This window comes from Cetorhinus maximus, chromosome 3 (assembly GCF_964194155.1).
Source record: "Cetorhinus maximus chromosome 3, sCetMax3.hap1.1, whole genome shotgun sequence".
Lineage (NCBI taxonomy): Eukaryota > Metazoa > Chordata > Chondrichthyes > Lamniformes > Cetorhinidae > Cetorhinus > Cetorhinus maximus.
Window position 1 is genome coordinate 140,624,720 of NC_135881.1, and position 25,736 is coordinate 140,650,455.

Below are 25,736 nucleotides of genomic sequence, written 5' to 3' on the forward strand. Positions count from 1 at the left end.
AGATACATTTGTTTTAATTTTCCAAAACTCCCTAGATTCAGGGAAGGTTCCATTAGATTGGAAAATAGCAAATGTAACTCTTTTATTCAAAAAGGGAGGGGACAGAAAGCAGGAAACTATAGGCCAGTTAGTCTAACATCTGTCATAGGGAGAATGTTTGAAGCTATTATCAAAGATGTTATAGCAGGGCAGTTAGAAAAATTCAAGGCAATCAGGCAGAGTCAGCATGGTTTTGTGAAAGGGAAATCATGTTTAACCAATTTATTGGAGTTCTTCGAAGAAGTCACATGCGCTGTGGATATAGGGCAAGTACTGTACTTAGATTTCCAGAAGGCATTTGATAAAGTGCCACATCAAAGGGTATTGTGGAAAATAAAAGCTCATAGTATAGGCAATAACATATTGGCATGGATGGGAGATTGGCTAGCTAACAGGAAGCAGAGAGTTGGCATAAATGGGCCTTTTTCTGGTTGGCAGGATGAGCGGCGTGCCACAGGGATCAGTGCTGGGCCCTCAGCCTTTTACAATTTACATAAATGGCTTGGATGAAGGGACTGAAGGAATGGTTGCTAAATTTGCTGATGACACAAAGATAGGTAGGAAAGTAAATTGTACAGAGGACATAAGGAAGTTACAAAGGGACTTAGATAGTTTAAGTGAGTGGGCAAAAATCTGGCAAATGGAGTATAATGTGGGCAAATGTGAAATTGTCCATTTTGGCAGAAAGAATGAAAAAGAAGCTTATTATCTAAATGGTGGGAGATTACAGAGCTCTGGAATTCAGAGGGATCTAGGTCTCCTAGGGCATGAATCACAAAAGGCTAGTATGTAGGTACAGCAAGTAATTAGGAAAACTAATAGAATGTTATAATTTATTGTGAGGGGAATTAATTACAAAAGTAGGGAGGTTATGTTTCGGCTGTACAGGGCACTGGTGAGACCACATCTGGAGTATTGTGTATGGTATTGGTCTCCTTATTTAAGGAAAGATGTAAATGTGTTAGAAGCAGTTCAGAGAAGGTTTACTAGACTAATACCAGGAATGAGCGGGTTGTCTTATGAGAAAAGGTTGAACAGGTTAGGCTTGTATCTGCTGGAGTTTAGAAGAGTAAGAGGCGACTTGATTTAAGATCCTGAGGGGTCTTGACAGGGTGGATGTGGAGAGAATGTTTTGTCTTGTGGGAGAATCTAGAACTAGGGGTCATTGTTTAGAAATAAGGGGTTGCTCATTTAAGACAGAGATGAGGAGAATTATTTTCTATCAGATAGTTGAGACTTTGGAACTCTCTTCCTCAAAAGGCAGTGGAAGCAGAGTGTTTGAATATTTTTAAGGCAAAGCTAATTAGATTCTTGATTAACAAGGGGGTGAAAGGAATCAGGAATCGGCAGGAATGTGTGGTTGAGGTTACAATCAGATCAGCCTTGCTCTTATTGAATGGTGGAGCAGGCTCGAGGGGTCGAGTGGCCTACTCCTGCTCCTAATTCCTATGTTCGTAAAATGTTTTCTTCTCCAGTCCAGAAAAGTACCCACCTGGCCTCCCATTCAATTAAGGCATCTTGGTCTATGTTCCAAATTTTCTAATATTATTTCAGTTTCTTATTGATTAATTTTGCTTAATTGTATAAATAGTTATTTTGGTATCATTGTACTTCAAGTAAAAGAAGCTACTTTGAAGTGTTGGAGCTGAATTGTGTATGATCCCTAATTGACAAGAAAACTGATACCTAGTTAATCTATTTTCTTGTGGAATTGATTGATGGAAACTTGAGGGTCAGGCCATTCTGAGAACTCTCTTTTTAAATAATGACATGGGATTTTTAACAATGAACCAAACTACTGTAATAGGTCTCATTCAACTCAGCACACCCTCACTACCTAACTGGAATGTTATTTTAGATTAATCCCTCAATTTTCTGACTCAAGAATAAATGTGATTGCATGGGCCTGTGGGACAGGCTCTTCTGCACTTGATGTTCAGTGGTAGGCTGCATAGAATCCTCATAGGGAAGTCCCTCCCTTAATTTTAATAAGTTACTGACACAAGGAAAATGTGTGTTTAGAATTGTCTAATATGCAATTCTTAATTATTCTGAGCACTAGACAATATAATTATTATTTCCTTCCTGCGAAATTACCTCTTTAGATAAATATGTCCACAGATTATTCCACAGTCTCCATTGACATGCTGGCACTCAGATTATGCTACAGTTCTTTAGGTATTAGTCAGCAGAGTGACAATGATCCATATTTGCCCTTTCAAATAAAGCAGCAACTTATGTATAAGGTTCTATAGCAGAAAAAATGTTGACTGCAGTTTTATTTTGCAGATCTGAAGGAAAGTCACGGCAATCAAATATCAAATCTAGACCAGGTAATTAAGTATTGTTTGAAACCATCATTATTGTAATGCAAATGTACATTTATCAATACTCACTTGGTGAGATGATGTTTCGGTCTTTTCTTTGTCTTGCTTGTTTAGATCTCCTACAACTAGGCTTACTTCTGCCATTACCTTCAGTTGGAATCAGAGCTTGCACGAAGAGAACAGGAAATTCCTTAAGCTCAGGGTGGCAGTGCCATAGCCTACCAGATATAGTGCTTCGAAGATTGAAAGATCATGGTAGTTATGTGAAATGATAACCAAGGGAAACTTTAGAAAGGGAAAATATGCAGTGAGAATGAAAAAGTAGGTCCTAAACATTATTACATGGTACAGAAAAAAATTATCTTGACATAAACCTGAAGATAGCCATCAAGAAACAGTATACAGCTTTTGAAGGCAATTACTGCTGTTAGTTTCTACTTCTTCATTGTCTCCCCATGCCTCAAGATGCATGAGGCAGACAAACCACATGCTTATGTCTCTTTCCATAGCTAGCTTTTCCTGGAACAGGTTGCTAGAGGGGCACCACTTCACATCAAGCATGGCTGACCCAGAGACTCTCCTGCTCTTACCACCCATCATAGGTATATTAGAAGGATTTGCAGGTTGATAACCAACCTATTTGGCCATGTTATGAATGTACCTTCCATGGGCATCAAGTCCTGGAGTGGGACTTGAACCTGGAGCTTCTAGGCTTAGAGGCAGGATGCTACCCACTGTGCTACATGACATTCTAGTTTCTATTACTAACTTAGAGAAAGCATATAAATAATGTGGAAGGATTGGAAATATTTAATATAGTTCTAGATAAAAGGTTACTAGTTAAATATAAAGCTGTGGAGATTCAAGCCAAAACTTAGGAACAGGTAAAAATTGCCTTAAGGATGGTAAATAGCGGGTACTGGTTAGTGGAATAATGTTGGGGTGGGCAAAGTATTGAGTAGGATGCCTAAGGGCTCAACGTTGAAGCTAGTACTATTTCCAATTTGCATTTATGACTTTGATTCAAAAACCCAATGCAAAATGGTTACGTTTGCCAGCATTATCAAATTAATAGGAGCAGTGAAAGTTAAGGAGGCAACTCAGAAACTACAGAATGAGTTAAACATAGTTTGTGAATGGGATAAACCAATTGCAGATGCAATTCAGCACAAACGAGTGTAAAGTATTGTACATGGGAAGGAAAATTGGCAACATATGTCGCTAGGCCACAGTAGACTCAATCCTCCACATGTCCAACCAATGCAAAGCAGCAATCAGCAAAGCAAAATAGAAAGTTGAAAAATATAAAGAAAACAGGAGAATACAAGCTAAAGGAAGTTTTGACCAAACTGTATAGTGCTCTGCACCTTCAGTACTGGTCACAAAGAATCAAATGAGACATTGAAACACTGGAGGCAGTGTACAAAACAGCTACATGGCTGATAGTTTGGCAGTAATTTTAACCCTCAAAAGTGGATGGGTTTGGTTCAGTGAGAAGGAATGAATTAAGAATGTGAAAGAGGAACCTAATCTGCATAGAATCTGCCTACTTTCAGTTTCAGTTTCAGTGGAGGTGGGATGACGGGCAAGCAACCAGATAATTTGCTCTCAAGAAGGGGGTCTGTCATTGAAAACTTTTAAGGAGGCTGCATACTTGCATTTTTATAGGCTTTTAGAAGGTTTCAGGAAACTTGGCAGGTAAAAGGAGGAGAGAAGGGTTGGATATGGCTCTTCTCATGGGGCCAGGAGGAGCAGGAATGTTTCCTCCTGGCTGAACAAGCAAACTTTCAAACACTTCCCATCCCTATACCTACACGATATCTTCCTGACAATACCTGCATCACTGAGTCTCCTCCCCTCAACCCCTATGGTCACCAACCGCCTCGTTACCAACCCCCGATCCCTGATCCCACCCTCACTCCCTCCCCACTGTGAACCCCCATGATCACCCTGACCCTCCAAACATGCTCTATCCATCATCAACTCCCATCCCGTGATCTCTACCTGTAATCTCTGACCTCAACAACTATGAAACTTACCTGATCCTTGGCTACAGCCTCTCCTGGAGTGTACCCCACCCAATAGGGAGCCAAGCCTGTCAATCATGCTGCCTTGGCTGAGGTGTTGATGGGGACTGGGGACCAATCAGATCTTCTCCCCCTTCTGACTCCAAAAAATCGCCGCAGTAAATTTCAGGGCCTTAATGTCAGAGGAAATACTGGAGGGACTTGGAGTGGGAATTTGGGACTTGCCCACTTTTTTGACACTACAAATGTCCTAAAACTCCAAAATGGTGCCTCAGTGTGTGCACAGTGCACATCCGCCATGGGTATGAAGAGCAGGCAGAACATGACGTAGGAGTGTCAGCTATGGTTCAGTTGGCTGCACTCTTGCCTCTGAGTCACAAGATGCTGGGTTCAGAGCACAAAAATTAACTGACCCTCCAGTGCAGTACTGAGGAATGCTGCACTGTCAGCGGTGTTGCCTTTCAGATGAGGTGTTAAGCTTACGTCCTATCTGCCTAATTGGGTGGATGTAAAAGATCCCATGGCATTATTTTGAAGAAGAGCTGGGAGTTTTCCCTGGTGTTGGGTGGCCAATATTTATCACTGAATCAACATCACAAAAACAGAGTATTTGGTCACGATCACATTGCTGTCTTCAAAGGTTGCTGTATGCAAATTGACTGCTGCATTTCCTACATTACAGCACTTCAAAAAGGTACTTCATTGGCTGTAAAGTGCTTTGAGATGTCCAATCATCATGAAAGGTGCTTTTTAAATGCAAGCCTGTCTTTCTTTTTTTTCTTTCTTTCTTGTTTTCTGTCAGTCTTTCTCCCTTGTTTTCTGTCTTTCTTCCTTTCTATGTACAATGCTGATTTTACATCAGTGGTGCCATTTTGGAGCTCATCATTCCAGCCAATACCCTCATTGAAATCTGCCATCTGCTGCAGCCACAACTGAACCTCAATACATGACGATGGCTGCATTGCCAGTTACTGTGGAGGTGAGCATGGCTATTAACTTTTATGTGTCTGGTTCCTTCCAGGCTGGAGCTGAAAATATTTGCAACATTTTGCAGTTTGTTGTTGACTGTTGCGTAAGGGGGGTCACTGGGGCTCTCTACTCAACGAGAGCTAACTATTTTATTCTGTTCTGCCAGAGTCAAGCAGGAAGAGTAAGCTGCCAGTTTCACTTGGATTTCCTGCTTCCTCATGATGCAGAGTACCGTTGACTGCACTGCATGTCAACTTTTCCCGATACCAGAATTGAAAGGAATTCCACTCCCTCAATGTCCACATAGGCAGTGAATCATGCAGGTCAATGCTGGTATCCTGGCAACTGTCATGATATCATCATCCTGCAGCATTCTGTTGTGCCAGCTGCATTTAAGCCACCACAACAAACCCAAGGGTGGCTACTGGATGAGAAGGACCATCAGCTGACCTCCTAGCTGATGACTCCAGTGCACAACTCAGACTCACATGTATAGCATCCATACAATGAATGCCATGCTTTCACAGGATATGTGATGGAGCAGACTACTGGCATGCTGAAACAATGCTTCTGTTGCCTAGACAGCTCTCGGCCTTTTAGCTAAGATCAAGTGTAGTCGTGAAGTGATGGCCATAACCAGTCGAGCCCCATACCATGGGGTACGTAACACCGCTCGGGTGACGGTGAAGGACAGCGAAGGAGGAGCACCCATGGATCTGGCCTTCTTCATCAAGCGGATCCTGTTGAAGGCGTGTGGATTTGATGCGTAGGAGATCTACTCCCTGCAAGACTTCCCCAGCGCTGGATTTTTCGACGTGACTTTCAAGCGTGTGGCAGCTTGTGTCAAGTTCCTGAAGGTGTTCGAGGAGAAGAGGGACCAGCCGGAGATGAAGATCCTGACGGTGGAGCCGCTCTTTGCTCTGCCTTTGCAACGGGACCGTGTGGTGACTGTGCATCTCTACAACCCCTTCGTCCCTGTCGCCGACGTGTTCACCTTCCTCGCCAGGTACGTCGACAAGGTTGGGAGCTGCACCAAGGTTAGAGACGCCTTCGGCATTTGGACATGCAAACGCCAGGTCAAGGTCATGCTCAAGGCTGATGGTAAGGGAGCCATCTTCCACTCTCCTTCCAGCTTTGCTATCGGGGGAAGCCGTGGTTACTTTGTCTACGCTGGGCAGCCCAAACTTTGTCGCTCATGCGGCAAGTCTGGTCATGTAGCGGCCAACTGCAGCGCCACCCTCTGCAAGAACTGCAAACAGGAAGGGCACCAGACAAAGGACTGCAAACAGACTAAGTGCTGCAACCTGTGTGGTGAGGCAGGCCACCTCTACAGGACCTGCCCCAAACGCTGCCTCACTTATGCACAGGCAGCCAAAGCTAACGAGGGGGAAGCAGATGAAATGCTTCATGTCACTACTACTAAGGACACTTGCAACTCTCCAACCACCAAGGCCCCCAGGGAGAACAACGGGACAAAGGAGGGCACAGAGAGAGACAAGGTGGAGGAAAAGATTGAGGCAGCAGACAGCCAATCAACAGCACTGCCCCCTGAACCTCCCACTCCTCAGGAGAGCGAATCAATGGAGGAGGAAGCAGCGGAAAATCAGCAGGGGGAGTGGCAGCTGGTGAAGAGAGCCAAAAGGAAGAACGGGCTAAGAAGGGACCAAGCCACTTCCCAGACAAATGGCAAGAGGCGTCTCCCATCTGACACGGATGACAAGGACAGTTGCTCTTCGGACAAAGAAGGGAAAGGGCGGCATCCACAGAAGTAGCGGCAAAGCTCTAGGGAGTTGGAGGACGAGACACCCAAGCTCCAGAACATTGGAGACAATGAGGAGACCAGCGCATCCCAACTTTGCCCACAACCCGAAGAGGCCAGCGCACCCCAGCCCCAGGAATCTGGGAGCAGTGAAGCGCTCAGCGCACCCCAGCTCCGGGAAGCCGGGGTCAGCAACGCCCCAGAGGGGGAGAGGATTGGAGAGACTTCTCCAACAGAGGACATTTCAAATCCCATTCTTTGCACGAACCCCCAGATGCCACCTGAGCGGAACATCTCCAATGGGGTGGTTCAAGACAGTTTCCTCAGCCCATTCAAAGTGAGGCAATTTGTGAACACTATGGGTATGCAGGAGCAGACCAAAGTTCTGGAACCCTCAAAGACAACAGGTTTGGTAAGAGACTTAATGCTTTAAAATGGGTGTAAAGATTGTATCCATAAATGTGCGTAGCATTAAATCTACTACGCGATGTGTTGTGACCGTGGACTACCTTTCCAAGGTCAAAGCTGACCTGTTGTTTCTGCAGGAGTGTGCGATCCTACAGGCGATGGTCACGATGGTGGTCCCATGGGCCATCGATCTGGTCAGGAGGAAACGACTCTCATTCCTCCGGCCTGGGTATTCTGCTGTGGGGAGGCAACTTCACCATCTCCGAGGTTGAGGAGGTGGTGGGCGGGCGCCTCTTCATAGCAGACGTAATGTACAAGAATGCTCCACTCCAGTTAATTAACGTGTACGCCCCGGCACAAAAGGGCGAGCGGCTGGCGGTCTTTCAGCAGCTCCCACTGCTGCTGGCGACTTCGAGGCTGGTCACCCTGGGCAGTGACTTCAACTGCATCATCGATGCGGCTGGACAATCCGGCAGGGCAGACAGCAGATTGGACGCTACGTCCAGATCCTTGATGGACACAGTTAAGGATGCCAAGCTGCACGATGTTTTCAGCAACCCTGCAGATGGAGCGCAGCGTAGATACACCTGGTCGCAGCCAGAGGGTCCATCCGTTCCAGGATAGACTTCCTGTTTGTGTCCCGTGCGTTCGCAGTCAGATCCACCGACGTCAAGCCGGTGTTCTTCTCTGACCACTGCCTCCTACTGGCTGACTGTCACTTAGAGGAAGACCAGAGGGTGGGCAGGGGGGCATTGAAACTAAATGTGCAACTGCTTACCCCAGAGAACATTGAGGAGCTCAAGAGGGATTACAAAGGTTGGAGAACCGTGAAACCCCTCTTTGAGTCCCTGACACACTGGTGGGAAGCGATCAAGGGAAACATCAAGAAGTTTTTCATCCTCAAAGGCGCCCAGAAAGCTAGAAAGTAACAGAGGGAAATGTCCCGACTCCAGAAAAACATGCAGAACCTGCTCCGGCTGCAGTCGATGGGGGTCGACATCAAGGAGGAACTCCAAGAGGTGAAGAGCCAGCAAGCCTCGCTCTTTGCCTCGGAGGCAAGATCATCTTCCGTTCCAGAGTCCGCTCCGTGGAGCAGGATGAGACGTGCTCACGTTTCTTCTTCCAAACTGGGCATGTGGGAGCGACGCTCCCTCTCCATTGCGGGTAAGAACCTGGTCATCAGGTGTGAGGCACTCTTGCTGTTGCTGTGCGTGGTGCAGGTCTGGCCCATTCCAGACTCCTGCGCGATGGCGATCACCCGAGCCATCTTTCGCTTTATCTGGAGGTCGAAAATGGATCGTGTCCGCAGGGACGCGATGTACAAGCCTCTACATAAAGGGAGAAAAAACGTGCCCAACATCACCTTCATACTGATGGCCACCTTTGTGTGCGGATGCATCAAGCAGTGCGTAGACCCTCGGAACGCAAACACCAAGTGTCACTACGTGCTGAGGTTCTACCTGTTCCCAGTGTTGCGAAGGATGGGTCTGGCCACGCTGCCGCAGAACGCTCCAAGTAGTTGGACTGTGCAGTACCACCTGTCCCTCGTGGAAAAATTTATGCAGAGAAACAGCTTTGACCACAAGTCCATCAGGCAGTGGTCGGCATGTAATGTCTTAGAGGCCCTGCGAGAAAAGGAGAGGGTAGATCCTGTGGGATGGTTCCCCGAACAGACTGTCAAAGTCATTTGGCAGAATGCCTCATCGCCAGAACTTTCCAACAAGCACCAAGACGTAGCTTGGCTGGTGGTGAGAAAGGCCCCCCCATCAGATCCTTTCTACACGCCAGGAGTCTCACCCCCTCGGCACGTTGCCCTCGAGGTGGCTCTGGTGGGGACGAGACCGTTGTTCACCTCCTTGTGGATTGTGCCTTAGTAAAGAAGGTCTGGAGAGAGATGCAGTGGTTTCTGTCGAGGTTCATCCCAAGCAGTTCTGTGACACAGGACTCTGTGCTCTACGGGCTGCTCCCAGGGACACACACCGAGACAAACATAAACTACAGCTGGAGGATCATCAACTCGGTGAAAGACGCTCTTTGGTCTACCCGAAACTTGCTGGTCTTCCAGCGCAAAGGGTTATCCCTGACTGAGTGTTGCAGACTGGCACATTCCAAAGTCCAGGACTACGTGCTGAGGGACACACTAAAGCTTGGGGCAGCCGCCGCAAAGGCGCAATGGGGAAAGGTCGCTGTCTCAGACCTTTCTGCCACAGTGCACCGAGGGGCTGGGAACTGTTGAGAGCCCCTTGGGCTGTACAGCTCAAAATGAATGTATGCATTGTATACTAATTGTATTATAATTGTATTGAAGCACCTCAGAGTGCAACATGATGTATGTTGATAACTCCAATACCATTGTCTGCATTGACCATATTGAAATGATTGTAATATTCATGGATTGTATTGATGCACCTCATGATCCATGTGTAAAAGTTGAAGCTGATTGTACTTTTGTGATTGTGATTTTGAAATGTTTTGGAATGTTCTTCCAGATATTTTATGAATAAAGTATATTTTTCAAAAAAAAACTATAGTTTGTAAATCAGAAGAGGAGTGTGGAATAAGGAGGAGGTGGGATGTGAAGGAAGAAGTTTAGGTATCAATGTTAGCTGTCAACATCAATGGTTTCAGCCCTGCTGCTGACCATTGTCTGGACAAAGACCATCCCAATAATGAAATCCATGGGGCTTAAGACATGTAGGCATGCCTATCCCACTCCAATTAGCTTCTGCTGCTTCTGATTGTGCACCACTCTGTCTTACAAGAGAGAGGCAAGTATGTCAGTGAGTGTCGTGCAATCTGTTACGTTGATGTGATTGTAATAGTTGAATATGTGACAGTGTGTACTGTGAGATGTGGATGTGAGACAGTACAAAGTGCATGAGGGTGTGGTGGAGCATATGACTATCACATATGAGACCTGATTGATAGAGATTGTTGATAGGTGTGTGAGGCTAGTAGTGCAATGGGTAGGATATGGCAACTGAAGATGTGTTCACTGACATAACGACAAAATACTGTGGATGCTGGAAATCTGAAACAAAAACAAAATATGCTGGAAAAACTCAGCAGGTCTAACAGCATCTGTGGAGAGAAAGGCAGAGTTAACATTTCGAGTTCGTATGACTCTGAAGAAGAGTCATATGGACTCGAAATGTTAACTCTGCCTTTCTCTCCACAGATGCTGTTAGACCTGCTGAGTTTTCCCAGCATTTTTTGTTTTAGTGTTCACTGACATTGGCATTTAGGTGAAGTCATTGAACTTCTTGGGAGACTTTATCCAGGTTCTCAAGACTAGATTTCTAGAATTGAGCTCCATGGATAATTGCTTCCTACTGAAAACTTAATTCAGTATAATACTTTAAATTGAACAGTGAGAATAGAACAACAAGACCCAGGTTCAAACTAGCAAATGATAAATTCAGAGTTGATATCTTGAGGTTTTTCTTCACTTGGTGCATGATCAACACTTGCAATGTGCTTCCAGGCTGAAGGTGAAAACCTTGGAATCATTTAAGAAATAATTAGGTGTAAAAATAGGGGGAGTATAGGATTGTTTTAGATTGATGGGTGAAAATGGACCAAATAGTCTTCCTTATAATAATCTTGCGCATAGCATACCACAAGTCTGAATGTTGGCCACACTGACACTTGCTGCAGAAGTCCACAATGGACACCTTAAATGTAAGTGCCAAGCAGTGGATACCTTTATGTGTGGTTCAATATTTTCAGCATTATCAGATACATTTTAAGTTTGTCAATGATATGGCGGGAAGGTTTAAAAAGAGCCAACAATCTATTCATTTCATCCCAACAATATTAATCAAAACAAAGGGACGAATATTCTGGGTGACGTGCGAGGGATGGGCCCCATATGTCAGCGCGTAAAATGATGCGCGGTGACGTTGGGCGAGTGTCCCAAAGTCACCGCGTGCCATCGCGATATTTCGTTGGGCGAGCGGGCGCGCGATGAAGTGTGACGTGCACCCGTCATTAATTAACGGACTAGTTAAGGCCCTTAACTTGGCAATCGATGCCGATTTTCAGGCGCCCGTGTGATCTTCAGCTCGGCGCATGGGCGCAATGGGCAGGCGGGTAAGTGACTTTGAATAAAACTCATCCATGGGTGGGACAAAAGGCGTCAGTGGGGTTGTCAATCTGGTCTGTGAAGTATTTATTGCAGAAAGTGTTTTAAACTTGCCTGTGTGATCTGTAGCAATTCAGAACGAATTCCAGCAGCTTTCTGCGTACTTTGAACCTTCAGTTCAGCACTCAGCAGTCAGTAATCTTTATCAGGCCTGCAGCTTTCCGGAGGCCTCCCTTTAGCCTGGGTATGGGTTCTGACATGTCCACTGAAGGCAGCTCCTCTGAGGAGGAAAGGAGGGCTAGAATAAGGAGGAGGCCAGGAGTGGACAATCAGCTTCCAGGGAAGGCACCTTTGGGAGGACAGGCGCAGGCACAAGGAGTACTGGGCCAAGAGGTAGTCCAAGGTGGAAGGGGCCACAGAAGACGCCACTATCCTGTTGCCAGGGTATACAGGCGGAGAAGCAGCTACCTCAATATGACTGAGGTGCAGTGCCAAAGGAGGCTCCAACTGTCAAGGGAGACAGTGAACTATATCTGTCAGATGATTGGCCCTGAGATCTCTCCAAACTATGTGGGCGGACACCCCATGCCAGCAGCTCTGAAGGTCACAGTTGCCCATAACTTCTATGCCTCTGGCTCCTTCCAGGGCTTGGTGGGTGATCTTAACGGTGTCTCCCAATCAATTGTCCACACTTGTGTCAAGCAGGTCACAGGCGTTCTGTTCAGGCGTGCATTGACCTTCATCCACTTCCGCTGCGACCAGGCAAGCCAGGCACAGCGAGCCAGAGGCTTCGCAGCCATTGCTGGCTTCCCCCGCATCCAGGGTGCTATAGACTGTACACATGTGGCCATCAAAGCGCCAGCAGGTGAGCCCGGTGCCTTCGCCAACAGGAAGGGCTTCCACTCCATGAACATGCAGATAGCGTGTGATCACAGGATGCTGATTCTACAATTTGTGCAAGGTACCCAGGCAACTCCCACGATGCCTACATCCTCAGACACTCCAAGGTGCCGGGGCTCTTCAGTGCTCCGGCTCGGCTTGATGGACGGCTGCTGGGTGGTAAGGGCTATCCCCTCAGAAGTTGGCTCATGATGCCTCTCCGCTATCCAAGAACAGAAGCTGAGCAGCGCTACAGTAGGAGCCACGGCTCCACAAGGGCCATGGTGGAGAGAGCCATCGGTCTTCTCAAGATGCACTTCCGATGCCTGGACCGCTCAGGGGGCGCACTCCAGTACCTCCCAGATCGTGTCTCTGTGATAGTGGTAGCATGCTGCACTCTGCACAATCTTGCGCTGGAAAGGGGGGACACAGTGGACGATGATGACATTGATGCAGTGGATGCGGCTGCACACGATGAGTCCAGCAGTGATTCAGAGGATGAGGAAGCACAGGGCAATGATGAGGGGCTGAACGCTGACCCGGCACTACACCCAGGAGGCAGGGACACCCGGGACACTTTAATCCAACGAACCTTCAGCTAGCTCCACACAAATGGATCTGGAGGACCAGTCTTGCCTGGCGCTTCCATACTCGGTACTTAAGTGCTACATCTGTCACTTCATCAGCTGCAACTAAAGGCTTTGGACATAAACCTCCATGTCCACTCAAGCACTCATGACATGTCTGTAAAATATACAAATGCAGCACAAAGGAGCCACCCTCAGCCATGGTAACATGTGTGGATTTTATTTAGATCCATCATATGGTCCAACAAAATAAATCCCAAACGTTTTTACAACTGTAAACAATAATAATTCCTTAATCTAGGGCCAACACAAAAGCACCAGTGAGAAACCCACGGTGTGCCTAAGGTACCTTACGCTTACGTTTACGGGTGCTACATCTTGGTGCCGCCCCATCGCTCGGAGTGGCTTCTGAGACAGCCTGCTGGCTCTGCTGTCCTGTTGGCCTTGATGACCTTGGCGGACATCCTCTGGCCCATGGTGCCTGTGCTGGCCCCGCCTGGGAGGGAGCTGCCAGTTCCACAGCTGGCATCTCCCAGACATCGCAGCCTCAACGGATGCAACAGTCACTAGCAGAGGGAGGAAGGAGCTGCTGCCCTCATCCGGAGCACCCTGAGAGGAGCCCGCAGAGATGACAGGCAGCTGCTGCGCCGACGTGAGGTCGCTTCGGACCTCCCTGCCCAGCATAGATGGGTGGGCACCTAGCTGGGACACTTGGTGCCCAGACCATCTCCCACATTGCCAATGACTAGCTGTGGCTACTGGCACTGTGAGGGCTTGCAGGTCCAAACGTATCCCCGGGAGAAGCTGGTTATTCTGCTGGAAGCCCCTCTCCAGGAGAGTCGCTACTCTCTCCACGGAGGAAGCTCTGACGAGAGGCTCATTGCATCGCTCATGCTCCGCGTGGACTCCTCCACCACGGAGTCCAAGCAAACCATACTCTCATGCAACACTCCCAGATGCTCACGCACACCCGGCTGCATTTCCTGCAGCTGCTGCGTCGCGGACAACTCCAGAGGCACATCATCATGGCCTGACTCAGCATGTGTCTAGTCCCCTACAGTCCTCCGACTGCTGGTGCCATCGGCACTCTCTGTCTCTGCCATATCCTCCAGCGATTGTGAAGTGCCCTCTCCACTGTGCCCCGGGACACCAGCCGATGTTACAATTCCCACTGATGTGCTAGTCTCTGTGCTGGTGCCTGCCTCTCTGAAATGGTGTGACGCAGGTGACAGTTCACAGAATCACAGAAGCACGCAGTGCAGAAGAGGCCCTTCGACCCATCGAGTCTGCACCGACACGTGAGAAACACCTGACCTACCTACCTAATCCCATTTACGAGCACTTGGCTCATAGCCTTGAATGTTATGACATGCCAAGTGCTCATCCAGGTACTTTTTAAAGAATGTGAGGCAACCCACCTCCACCACCCTCCCAGACAGTGCATTCCAGACAGTCACCACCCTCTGGGTAAAAACGTTTTTCCTCACATCCCCCCTAAACCTCCTGCCCCTCACCTTGAACTTACGTCCCCTCGTGACTGACCCTTCAACTAAGGGGAACAGCTGCTCCCTATCCACCCTGTCCATGCCCCTCATAATCTTGTACACCTTGAGCAGGTCGCCCCTCAGTCTTCTCTGCTCCAACAAAAACAACCCAAGTCTATCCAACCTCTCTTCATATCATAAATGTTTCATCCCAGGCAACACCTTGGTGAATCTCCTCTGCACCCCCTCCAGTGCAATCACATCCTTCCTATAATGTGGTGACCAGAACTGCACACACTACTCCAGCTGTGGCATCACCAAGGTTCTATACGACTCCAACATGACCTCCCTACTTTTGTAATCTATGCCTCGATTGATAAAGGCAAGTGTCCTGTATGCCTTTTTCACTACCCCAATAACATGCCCCTCCGCCTTCAGAGATCTATGGGCACACACGCCAAGGTCCCTTTGTTCCTCAGAACTTCATAGTGTCATGCCGTTCATTGAATACTTCCTTGTCAAATTACTCCTTCCAAAGTGTATCACCTCACACTTTTCAGGGTTAAATTCCATCTGCCACTTATCTGCCCATTTGACCATTCTGTCTATATCTTCCTGTAGCCCAAGACACTCAACCTCACTATTAACCACCCGGCCAATCTTTGTGTCATCCACAAACTTACTATTTCTGGCCCCCATATAGTCATCTATGTCGTTTATATAAATGACAAATAATAGGGGACCCAGCACAGATCCTGTGGTACGCCACTGGACACTGACTTCCAGTCACTAAAGCATCCTTCTGTCATCACCCTCTGTCTCCAACAACTAAGCCAATTTTGAATCCACCTTATCAAATTACCCTGTATCTCATGTGCATTTGCCTTCTTTATAAGTCTCCCATGTGGGACCTTGTTAAAGGCTTTGCTGAAATCCATATAAACTACATCAACTGCACTACCCTCATTGACACACCTGGTCACCTCCTCAAAAAATTCAATCAAATTTGTTATGTATGACCTCCCTCTGGCAAAGCCATGCTGACTATCCCTGATCAAACCTTGCCTCTCCAAGTGGAGATAGATTCTCTCCTTCAGAATTTTCTCCAATAGTTTTCCTACCACTGGCGTGTGACTCACTGGCCTGTAGTTCCCTGGCTTATCTCTGCAACCTTTCTTAAATAGCAGAACCACATTAGCTGTTCTCCAGTCCTCTGGCACCTCCCCCGTGGTCAGAGAGGAATTAAAATTTTGGGTCAGAGCCCCTGCGATCTCCTCCCTTGCCTTCCTCAGCAGTCTGGGACACAAATCATCTGGACCTGGAGATGTGTCCACTTTTAAGCCTGCCAACACCTCCATTACCTTGTCACTCACTATATCAATTTGTTCAAGAACCTCGCAGTCTCTCTCCCTGAGTTCGATACCTTCATCCTCATTCTCTTGGGTGAAGACGGATGTGAAGTATTCATTCAACACTCTAGCGATGTCCTCTGGCTCCACCCATAGATTGCCCCCTTGGTCCCTTATGGGCCTTACTCTTTCCCTGGTTATCCTCTTCCCATTGATATACTTATGGAATATCTTGGGATTTTCCCTTCTTTTACTAGCCAGAGCTTTCTCATATCCCCTCTTTGCTTTCCTAATTGCTTTCTTAAGCTCCACCCTGCACTTTCTGTACTCCACTAATGCCTCTGCTGATTTGCTTCCCTTGTACCTGCTAAAGGCCTCTCTTTTCCTTCTCATCGTAACCTGAATATCTCTGGCCATCCATGGTTCTGTGGGCTTGTTACTCCTTCCTATCACCCTAGAGGGAACATGTTGAGCCTGTACCCTCCCCATCTCCTTTTTGAACGCCCCCCACTGCTCCACACCTAGATTCCCCCACAAGTAGCTGTTCCCAGTCTACCTTGGCCAGATCCTGCCTTATTTTACTAAAATCCACTCTCCCCCAATCCAAAACATTTTTTTGCAACTTGTCTACTTCTTTGTCCATAACAAACTTAAACTGTACCATGTTGTGGTCGCTATCACTAAAATGCTCCCCCACCACCACCTCAGCCACCTGTCCGGCTTCATTCCCCAGAATTAGGTCCAGCACTGCATTGTCCCTTGTTGGACCCTCTACATATTGACCTAAAAAGTTCTCCTGGACACATTTCAGGAAATCCACTCCATCCAAGCCCTTAACACTATGTCTACCCCAATTAATGTTGAGAAAGTTGAAATCACCTGATATAATTACCCTATTGTGATTGCTTTTACACACCTCCGCAAATTGTGCACATATTTGCTCCTCAATTTCCCGCTGACTATCTGGGGGTCTATAATAAACACCTATCAATGTGGCTGCTCCTTTTTTATTCCTAAGCTCTACCCACAAAGCTTCATTTGATGCCCCCTCCAAGATATCATCTCTCCTTATTGCAGTAACTGACTCCTTAACTAATAATGCAATGCCTCCTCCTCTTTTACCCCCTCCCCTATCTTGCCTGAAGATTCTATATTCTGGAATGTTGAGCTGCTAATCCTGCCCCTCCCTCAACCATGTCTCAGTGATGGCTACTATATCACAATCCTCACCCTTAACTCATCTGTTTTACCTGTAATACTCTTGGCATTCCTCATTCAGGGCCCTCAGGTGTGAGATGAGGCATCTGTAATGGAGCCTGGTCGGCAAGCTTTGATGATGCTGAAAATAACAACAAGGACAGTGGATCAGTTACCGTCCACACACTGACACACTTCATCCCTTTCCCCCAGGCTCATAATGCGCTCAACCTTCCAGAACCTAAGGAGACAAACATTGGTGGGGTGGCGAATAGTCAGGAGGAGGCCCAAACATTACAGGCAGATATAGACGGGCTGGTCAGATGGCCTAAGGAATGCCAAATGGAATGTTATGTGGATAAGTGTGAGGTGATGCCCTTGGGCAGGACAAATAAGGTACGGGAATACACAAGGAATGGTAGGACTGTGGAAAATAAGGACAATTAGAGAGACCTTGCTGGGCATGTTAAGGTAGTGGGACAGGTACATAAGGCGTTTAAGAAGGTAAATGCCATACTTGCCTTTATTAGCCAAGGAATAGAACGTAGGAACAGGGAGGTCATGGTGCAAATGCAGAAAACGCTACCGAGGCCACATCTATAGTTCTGCATTCAGTTGTGATCAGCGCTTCATGGGAGGGATGTGATTGGAGTGGAGAGAGTGCAGAGGTCGCTGACCAGGATGCATGCTGGCCTGGAGAGTTGGAGTTATGAGGACACATAGCGTAGACTGGTGATATTTGCCGTGGAGCACAGGAAATTGAGGGGTGACATTATTGAGCTTCATAACATTATGAGGAGTATAGATCAAGTGGACAGAAAGCAACACTTCCCCTTGGCGGAGGGATGACTAACCTGGTGGCCTTTATTTAAGGTAAGGGGCATGAGGTTGACAGATGAGGTGATGAGGAACTTTTGCACACAGTAATGTGGGACGCACTGGCTGAAAGGGTGGTGGAGGCAGGAACCCTCCTAGCATGTAATAAGTGTTTGGATGTGCAGTTGCGATGCCATGGCATACAAGGCCATGGGGATAGTGGTCAGAAATGGGATAAGACGACTTTGGAAGGTGCTAGACACGTGCATCTTTGAAGGGCCGAGGAACCTTTGTCTATGACCCACGCGTCTGACTCTATCAGTCTGTGAATGAGCAGTGTTGCTACATTAACGATTCCAACAATCATCAGTGCTTTGCATGGTGGGAAGACAGAGCAGATGGGACTGTGGACCTCAAATACCTGGCTGCTCGACCCCAGCCTCACCGACACCTATGGACCTGGGCACAAGGCGCCTTTCAAGCTCCAGGACCTCCTGCTCAAAACGGCTCAATATCACCAGCTGGGCCTGGCTGCCTCCAGTCTGCAAACGCTCATAAGCATTATGCACATTTTTCTCCTGCAAAACAGAAAAGACCATTCATTTGGGCTAATCGCACATGTACTCTGCATGAGCACGCCACACCCAACCACAGTGGCCCAACTGAGGCCTCCAGTGCATCCTCTCCATGCTACTGCTGATTGGTCACAAAAATATAGTACGGCTGCTCCCAATCGCCCACCCACAACGGCCACCTTGGACACATTCTGCATCCGTCACTTTCAGAAACACACAGTCTTCGCTCCCATGGCAAGGAGGCGCAACTAGGTGTGGCGCCGAGGGCACCAGATGGCTCTTGGCCATGAGACCTGAAGGCTCCCCTTCCACAATCTCATCACTGTGAATAGGACATGTGTTGCAGTTCTGAGTATGTGCCTAGCTGCCTCCCCTACAGGTTGCCCCCAGACTAGTCATGTGCGACTAAGACCAACACATGGTGCGGGGAGAACCCATCTTCTCATAAACCACTGAGGCTGATGTAAGCATGGTCACTATCTGCTTGCCCACCCAGCGTGTGAAAAATGCCCAACATGAGTCAATGCAGTCACGACAGTAAGACTTGGGGGGTGGTGGGGGCCCTCTAAGGCTAAAGCTCCCTGCTGGGTTAAATGCCCAATGCCAACATGATAGTCACCCTTCCAGAGCACAACAAATCGTTGAAGCGCTTATGGCACTGGATCCAGGTGCGCTGCACCACGTCGCAGGAGCTCACCACCTCCGCCACCTCCTCCCAGGCACGCTTTGTCATGGGCGGGGGCCCTCCTCCTCCCATCCTGGGGGGCCAACACCTCCCGCTGTGCTGCCACCTCCTCGACAAGGGCAGCAAGGCAGTCATCAGAAAAGCAAGGGGCATATTGGCCCCCCGCTGTCCTTCCCTGCAGCCTGCCCTGCTCCTGGGCCACACCCTGCAGCCTGCCCTCCTCCTCTGGCCTTCCCTCAACATTGGCCTGCTGTGCAGACCCCATGTGGTACCACCTGCAGCTGGCCATAGCAAACAGCCTACAGGAGGCTGCCAGGCCTTTTTTTAAACAGACTGCCGGGTTGCCATTGGACTCAGTGGTCTTTATACTCCCACCGCAAACTTCAGACTCCTGCTCTCCACGGGAGTCGGAAATGTGCTGGACAGACTTTAATTGGCCCGCCTGCGTAAAATGGCGGCGCCACCCGCGTTAGCACCTGTTCCGCCCGCTCGCCTAACGGAAAATTTTGGCCAAAAGTCCGGAAGGATGAGCTGACCTCCAAACCAAAAAATAATTGTAATTTTGCCCCTGTGGAAAATTTGCCTATGAGACTAGACATGCTGACAGAGACCAGCAATGACCTAGAAAGGATAATTCTGTTGTTGTCCCTTCCACCAAATGCTTGTTTCATTTGATGCATAACTGGCAGGAATGGTAAGAAAGGCAATATTTTCCACTTCTCCAGCTCCTTTCTCAAATTCAGGGGGATTGTTTTCAAAAGATTTACATGAATGCAGCGCTTTTATTGATTGTGATATTGAAGAGCTCCTCCATGATCAGGGGGTGAACTTTATAGTTCGAATCAGGCGCACTGCACCACCACCCCCAACTCCCCGCCCCCTACTATTATGTAAAATCTAACATGATGACATTGAATTGGCAGCCCGCCTGCCATTTAAAAAAAAATCCCATTATTAAGCTTAACAACCCAATAAACTGCTATTTTAAATTGCCTGCGCCCTTTTTCAGTGGGCGCACATGAAAAATATTTAGGGTGTTCTATGCCAGGTACGAGGAGGCATTGCAAAGACTGATAAAAAGGCTTCAACCGGGGACTATGGCTGCATGCAGCAGAAGAGTATGCTGATAAATGTGGGAGAGCTTCCAAGTGTTTTAAGTTCCTTTAATAATTATTTTCAGCCTGCAATAGAGATTAAACTGAAGTTTGTAAACTGCTATACAGCACCCAGAGAACACTGTCCCTCATGGGAATTATCCGTTCTGGAGGAGGCTTCTCCTCCAGTGAGAAGGAGAAAGAGGAAGGCAGTTGGTCAGGGACAGGTGCGCCCTATGGTCCAGTAAGGTGAGGAACCTGCTGCTGTGCAAGGTCAGCAGGCAAGCAGAGATAGGTGAAGGCACTATCTTGCCAGTAGAGTCTACAGGTCAGGACAGGTGGGCAAGGTAGTCTAGAAAGCATATGGAATGCTTTCTTTTATTGGGAGAGGTACTGAATACAAAAGCAGGGATGTAATGGTGGAACTGTATAAAACGCTGGTTAGGCCACAGCTGGAATTTTGTATACAGTTCTGGTCACCTAATTACAGAAAGATCTTTATTTCAAGCATATGCTGGGAGATCAGTCCTCACTGCCTTTTCAAGGATCTGTCTCAATAACACAAGGTCTGTGTAGCATATTTATAGATCTGGGTTATATTAAAACACAATGGCTGGGATCTTCCGGCCCCGTCATGGGCGAGGCAGTGCCCCAGCCCGAAGTTCATTGACTTGCGGCAGGACTGGAAGATCCCGGCGGCGGGCGGGTGCGGGAAATCCCACCCAATGTCTTATACATACATCACTTAATCAAAAGCCTTCTGCAAATGTCCTGTTATCTCAACAGTTGTGGCATTTCTGCTTTAGCAGGGATGCATTTGTGTCTGTGATTTAATGTCTCCCTGTCTGTTTTGGTTATCTCCTTAATGCCTTGTTTACCCAAGCTGTGAATGTCATTAAGTTGACGATACCATGCCTATGTGTTGGCTATATTTCCCATCATGCTTAGGAAGAACTCTTACAACTACATTTAAAGCTATTGATGTTAATAACTACATTTGTCTATTTTTAAAATGCACATTTTAATATCAGTTTTAATATAGAGTTATTTCATCTCCCATGTCAGTCCCTCCTTTTGGATCTCTGGTCAGGCATTACCTGGCCCAGGAGGGACATTGCCCCTAGATCCTCCAGTTACCAGAATATCTAGGTCTTCTAGAGTCCGGTGGGCTTTGGGTCTGCTACTCTACTGGTCTCTTACGGCTTTGCTTAAGTCTTACTGAGGTATACTTCTTAATGGCCAATACTGGCATAGGATTATGCAGGTTTGTGCATGATATCCTGGGACCTGGGTGCTAGGGATGTTCTGCACACCAGAACCTTTGGATGGATGGCTCCTGAGAGACAAGGGATACCCTCTCAAGGGATGGCTTATGACCTCTTATCAGAAATCTACGCATAGAGCCTAAGAGTCATACAATAAAAGCCATGCTTCCATCAGGGTCATCACTGAGCAGAACATTGATCCGCTCAAAATGAGATTCAGATGTCTGGACTGTTCAGGTGGCGCACTATAATATACACCTTGTGTGTCACTCGGCTGATCAGATTACACATTTTAGGTATCTGAAATGAGAAAGACACAAGGATAAAGTTGTGAAGTGGAGACGGTGGTGGGGGCAGGGTGTTGCAGGAGGGTGCGGGAGTGTGGTGGTGGGGGTAAGTAAGAGTTGCATGCTTACACCATCTATAGCTTGTAAATCAGAAGAGAGTGTGGGATGAGGCGGAGGTGGGTTGTGCTCATTACACAACCTGGCTCTCCAGAGAGGGGAGGCCCTGGCAGAGGAGGATGTCATAAAACATCCTGATGTCGCCTGATGGCGACAACAGCTGCTTACCTGCTATCGTGTAGTCCATTTGACCCTCCCTGCTTCCCTGAAAGGAACAAGGAACCTGGATGCAGATTCTCCAGGCGACCGATCCCCTGCTCTCCTTGGCCCTGGTCCCTGGAGGTCAGATACAAGGCAATTGAATGCAGGTCAGAACGCATACCCAGTTTCCCATCAGTGATTGTTGGATTTGGCCCTCCATGATAGCCTTTCAATGGAAGAAGTCATGTGTACTGAAAAACAGGTGATCGCAGTGCTCAAGACCTGGATGGACTCCTCCACTGTCCATACCAGTGTACGCAAACCCTCTGGAAGTTCTGCCGCATTTCCACGTGCCTTGCATGGTATGTCCGCATCTGCCACCTGACAGACAACTCCAGAGGCTCATCTTCAACCTGGGGCTGAATATCTAGGTTGCTTCTAGCGCAGCCGAGAGTCAGAGGCCAGCATAACCTCAATCCCCGACAGCTGGTCTTGCGACTGTGATGTGCTCACACCAGCATGTGGTTCCCTTACCGCCAAGTGTCGCATGCCCAACAAAGTGGGTGTATCTGCATTGGTGTTAGGTGCTGTGCAAGGATGTGATGATGCACCCTCTGAGGCTCCCTTCTCTTCTTCAGAAGTTAACGATGGGCCCTCAGGGCTGGTGGCTGGAGGTGCAGAGGTTTCACCTGTGGTGGAAACAAGCAAGGATAATGAAGGGGACCATTTTCATTTGAACTGACTTCAGAGATACACACTTCCTACGTACATGCACACGCACACACACATGCACACTTGCACTCGCCATTGGGAGATGGTAAACAGGGTTGAACCTTCAGCCCTTCAAAATTGTGACACACATTCCTCCCAAATGCAACAAACCACCAAAGTCATTCTGAGCAATGCTCTCCCTTCCCCGCCACCTTCTCCCATTCCCCCTCCACCTCCTTCAGCCCTATCTTTGCAGAAGAGAGCTATGTGCCCTTGGAATCTCACCACCCCAGGGCTGTCCACGCCAAAGCCAATGGTGCAACTCTATCGGTTTGATGCCAACTCCAGCAACTCTTCCTCCAACAAAGTAAAAATTGCAAGATTAGGCACTCCTCCTCCTATTCTTGACCTCTCACAGGCATTATGTGCCCTCTTATCCTGTAGAGGAAAAGAGACATTGTAATCAGTCTCTGTGAAAATATAATGCTTTCATTTGTGCACCCAACATGTCTGTTGTCAGCGGACAACTCTTCTCAAGGATCCTTGCTAACTAAAGATCTTGCACTTCAGAAGACCACACCCCCAACCACTTCCACCCCATAATTCTCCAGTGCCATGCCGTGTGGCATGTCTCCTTCATGCCACCTTGTACACTTGGCCAAGGCACTAGGCAATCCCACACTTGACACACATCACACCCTCACATCCTTCCAATTCGGTCTATCAGAAAATGGTTGCACACTCACCCTTGCCGATCATAAGAGGCCATTGAGCCTCTTATGGCATTGCAACCAGCTGCTTTGGACAACTCCCTAAATGCTGACTTCCTCTGCAAACTCCAGCCAGGCTTCTTTGATCTGCTGGAGAGGTCTCTTCTCATTAGCTGGCATGAGGACCCCCTTCCGACCACACACAGCCTTAAGAAGGACTCACAAGGAGTCAGCGTCAAACTGTGGGGCCATCCTTAGCCTGGGCCCCTCTATCTGCCCTTCCTCCATTATCCCTGGCAAATGTAAAGCTGGGGAAGGTGCTGATGGAGTTTCCTCCTCTGTGGAGAGACAAACCAAGTTAAAAGGTAGATTTTGAGTCTTTTTCATAACACTTCTTATTCAGAAGGGAAATAGGACAGGTGTGCTCAGATGTTCTTTTCTCCCTGGCAAGGAGCCTGAATGAGACACTGCTTGCACAGTAGTCACCAAAATGAAAAAAACATGCTCTCACCTCTTGCTTATCCAATACTTCAGTGGCTTCCAAACAGTTTTCTGCCAATGCACTTATTTCTGCACATGTAAATTTCTCCTGTAGCTGCCACAAGCCCAAGCCAGGGTGCCTTTAAATGGGTGATTGTGACTGACTTCCAGTTCATGGCCTGACCCCCCCCTCTTGCCAGATGATCCCTCTCTGAAGGGGTAAGTACCAGTACAGCTGACTGCCATTCAACCTCACCTGAACAAGATTAGTTTCTTGTCTGCCTCTCTGACATAGAAATGACTCCACAGAACCCTTATTGTTAGAGATTTTCCAAAGCTTAATAGACCTGCTGGGGTGTGTCTGAGATATGTAATCAAATAGAAGAAATCCTAACAGCTTGGACCTCTTGTATTTTTGTGCTCAAATCATATGTTTCCTGATTGTATATAGAAGTTGAACGAATGAGGAACATAGGTGTACAATCTACCTAATTTTTTTCACCAAAGTTCATTCTTTACATGAAAAGCTCCCTCCGATTACACATTTCATTTTATTTACTACATGCTGTGGTTTGGAGCTATATCTTACTGTATTTTAATGTTGCACTTGTTTTACCCAACTTTTACAACCATTATTGGCAGTTACTATGATTTTGCTGGGAATTGTCTTATACCATATTTTATTGTTACTGACGTATTTTAGTTTATTTTTTGGTGTCAAAGACGCCATTGCTGCCACTCTTCAGCAAAGAACTGAGAATCAACATCAACCGTGAAGCAGTACATGTGGGTGGGGGGAAGGGAAAAAGATCATTTTACACCAGTAGGCCATTTTTTGCAAAGGGGTCGGTGTTATTGCCTTCCCTCTCCCTTCGAGTCAGATAACAAGAATATTTGATTGTATGTTGTAGTTTTTTTATCTGGCTTTATTTATTCCAACTGAGATTGGTTATAACAAATCCCCATTTAGGTTAGATTGGGTATGCTCAGAAATAAAGTTAGTTATTCTATGGATGCAATTTAGAGCAGAAAGATTCTAATAATACGATATTGTTTACAAAGTCAGCTTATGGGAAAGTATCAGGCTTAAAATGCTGTTTGTAGTATCTAACTTCTAACACATCTGGTCAGCAGAAGCTCCAATTACAATCACAATCACAAACTCATACATATAAATCCTTTGTGTGTTAGTTGACATGCTTTTCTAATTTTCTATGGCAATCTATTCACACCAGTTTTGGTCAAATAATTAATCATAACTCATTTGAGGGCTCATGGACAGAGTTTAGTGTTTTAATCTGATGCTATGATAGTGTTACGGTTTAAAACAAGACCTCCTCGAAATGTCCCTATTTCCTTTCTTTTAAATTAAAATAAATGTCACTGTAACCGCATCATCTCTTTTGTACTATTCTCAAATACAGTTACATCTAGGTATTATCATGATAGCATTTCCATCATGTATTTATAATAGGAAATCTAAGTGGACAGTTTTTTTGATTATGACATTCTCATCTATAGCATCTGCAGGAATAGCAGTGTCTCAACGGAAAGTACGTCAAATCAGTGACCCAATCCAACAGATTCTCATTCAGCTGCACAAAATCATCTATATTACACAGGTATGTGTTCCAATTAATTTGATTTATTGTATTTCCTTCCTTATTATTTTTAAAAATGTGTTCATGGGATGTGAGCATCGCTGGCAAGGTTAGCATTTGTGGCCCACCTCTAATTGCCCTTAAG

At 47.0% G+C, this 25,736-nt stretch overlaps 1 protein-coding gene across 1 annotated transcript in view; it reads left to right on the forward strand.

The window, feature by feature from the left end:
- The window catches only part of nek10 (NIMA-related kinase 10), a 348,724-nt gene that overhangs the window by 276,428 nt on the left and 46,560 nt on the right, over window positions 1–25,736 (forward strand). Inside the window, exons 29-30 of the mRNA XM_078535698.1 lie at window positions 2,481–2,621; window positions 25,512–25,612. Of these exons, the coding sequence (XP_078391824.1) occupies window positions 2,481–2,621; window positions 25,512–25,612 (242 nt within the window). The remainder of the gene's footprint in view (window positions 1–2,480; window positions 2,622–25,511; window positions 25,613–25,736) is intronic.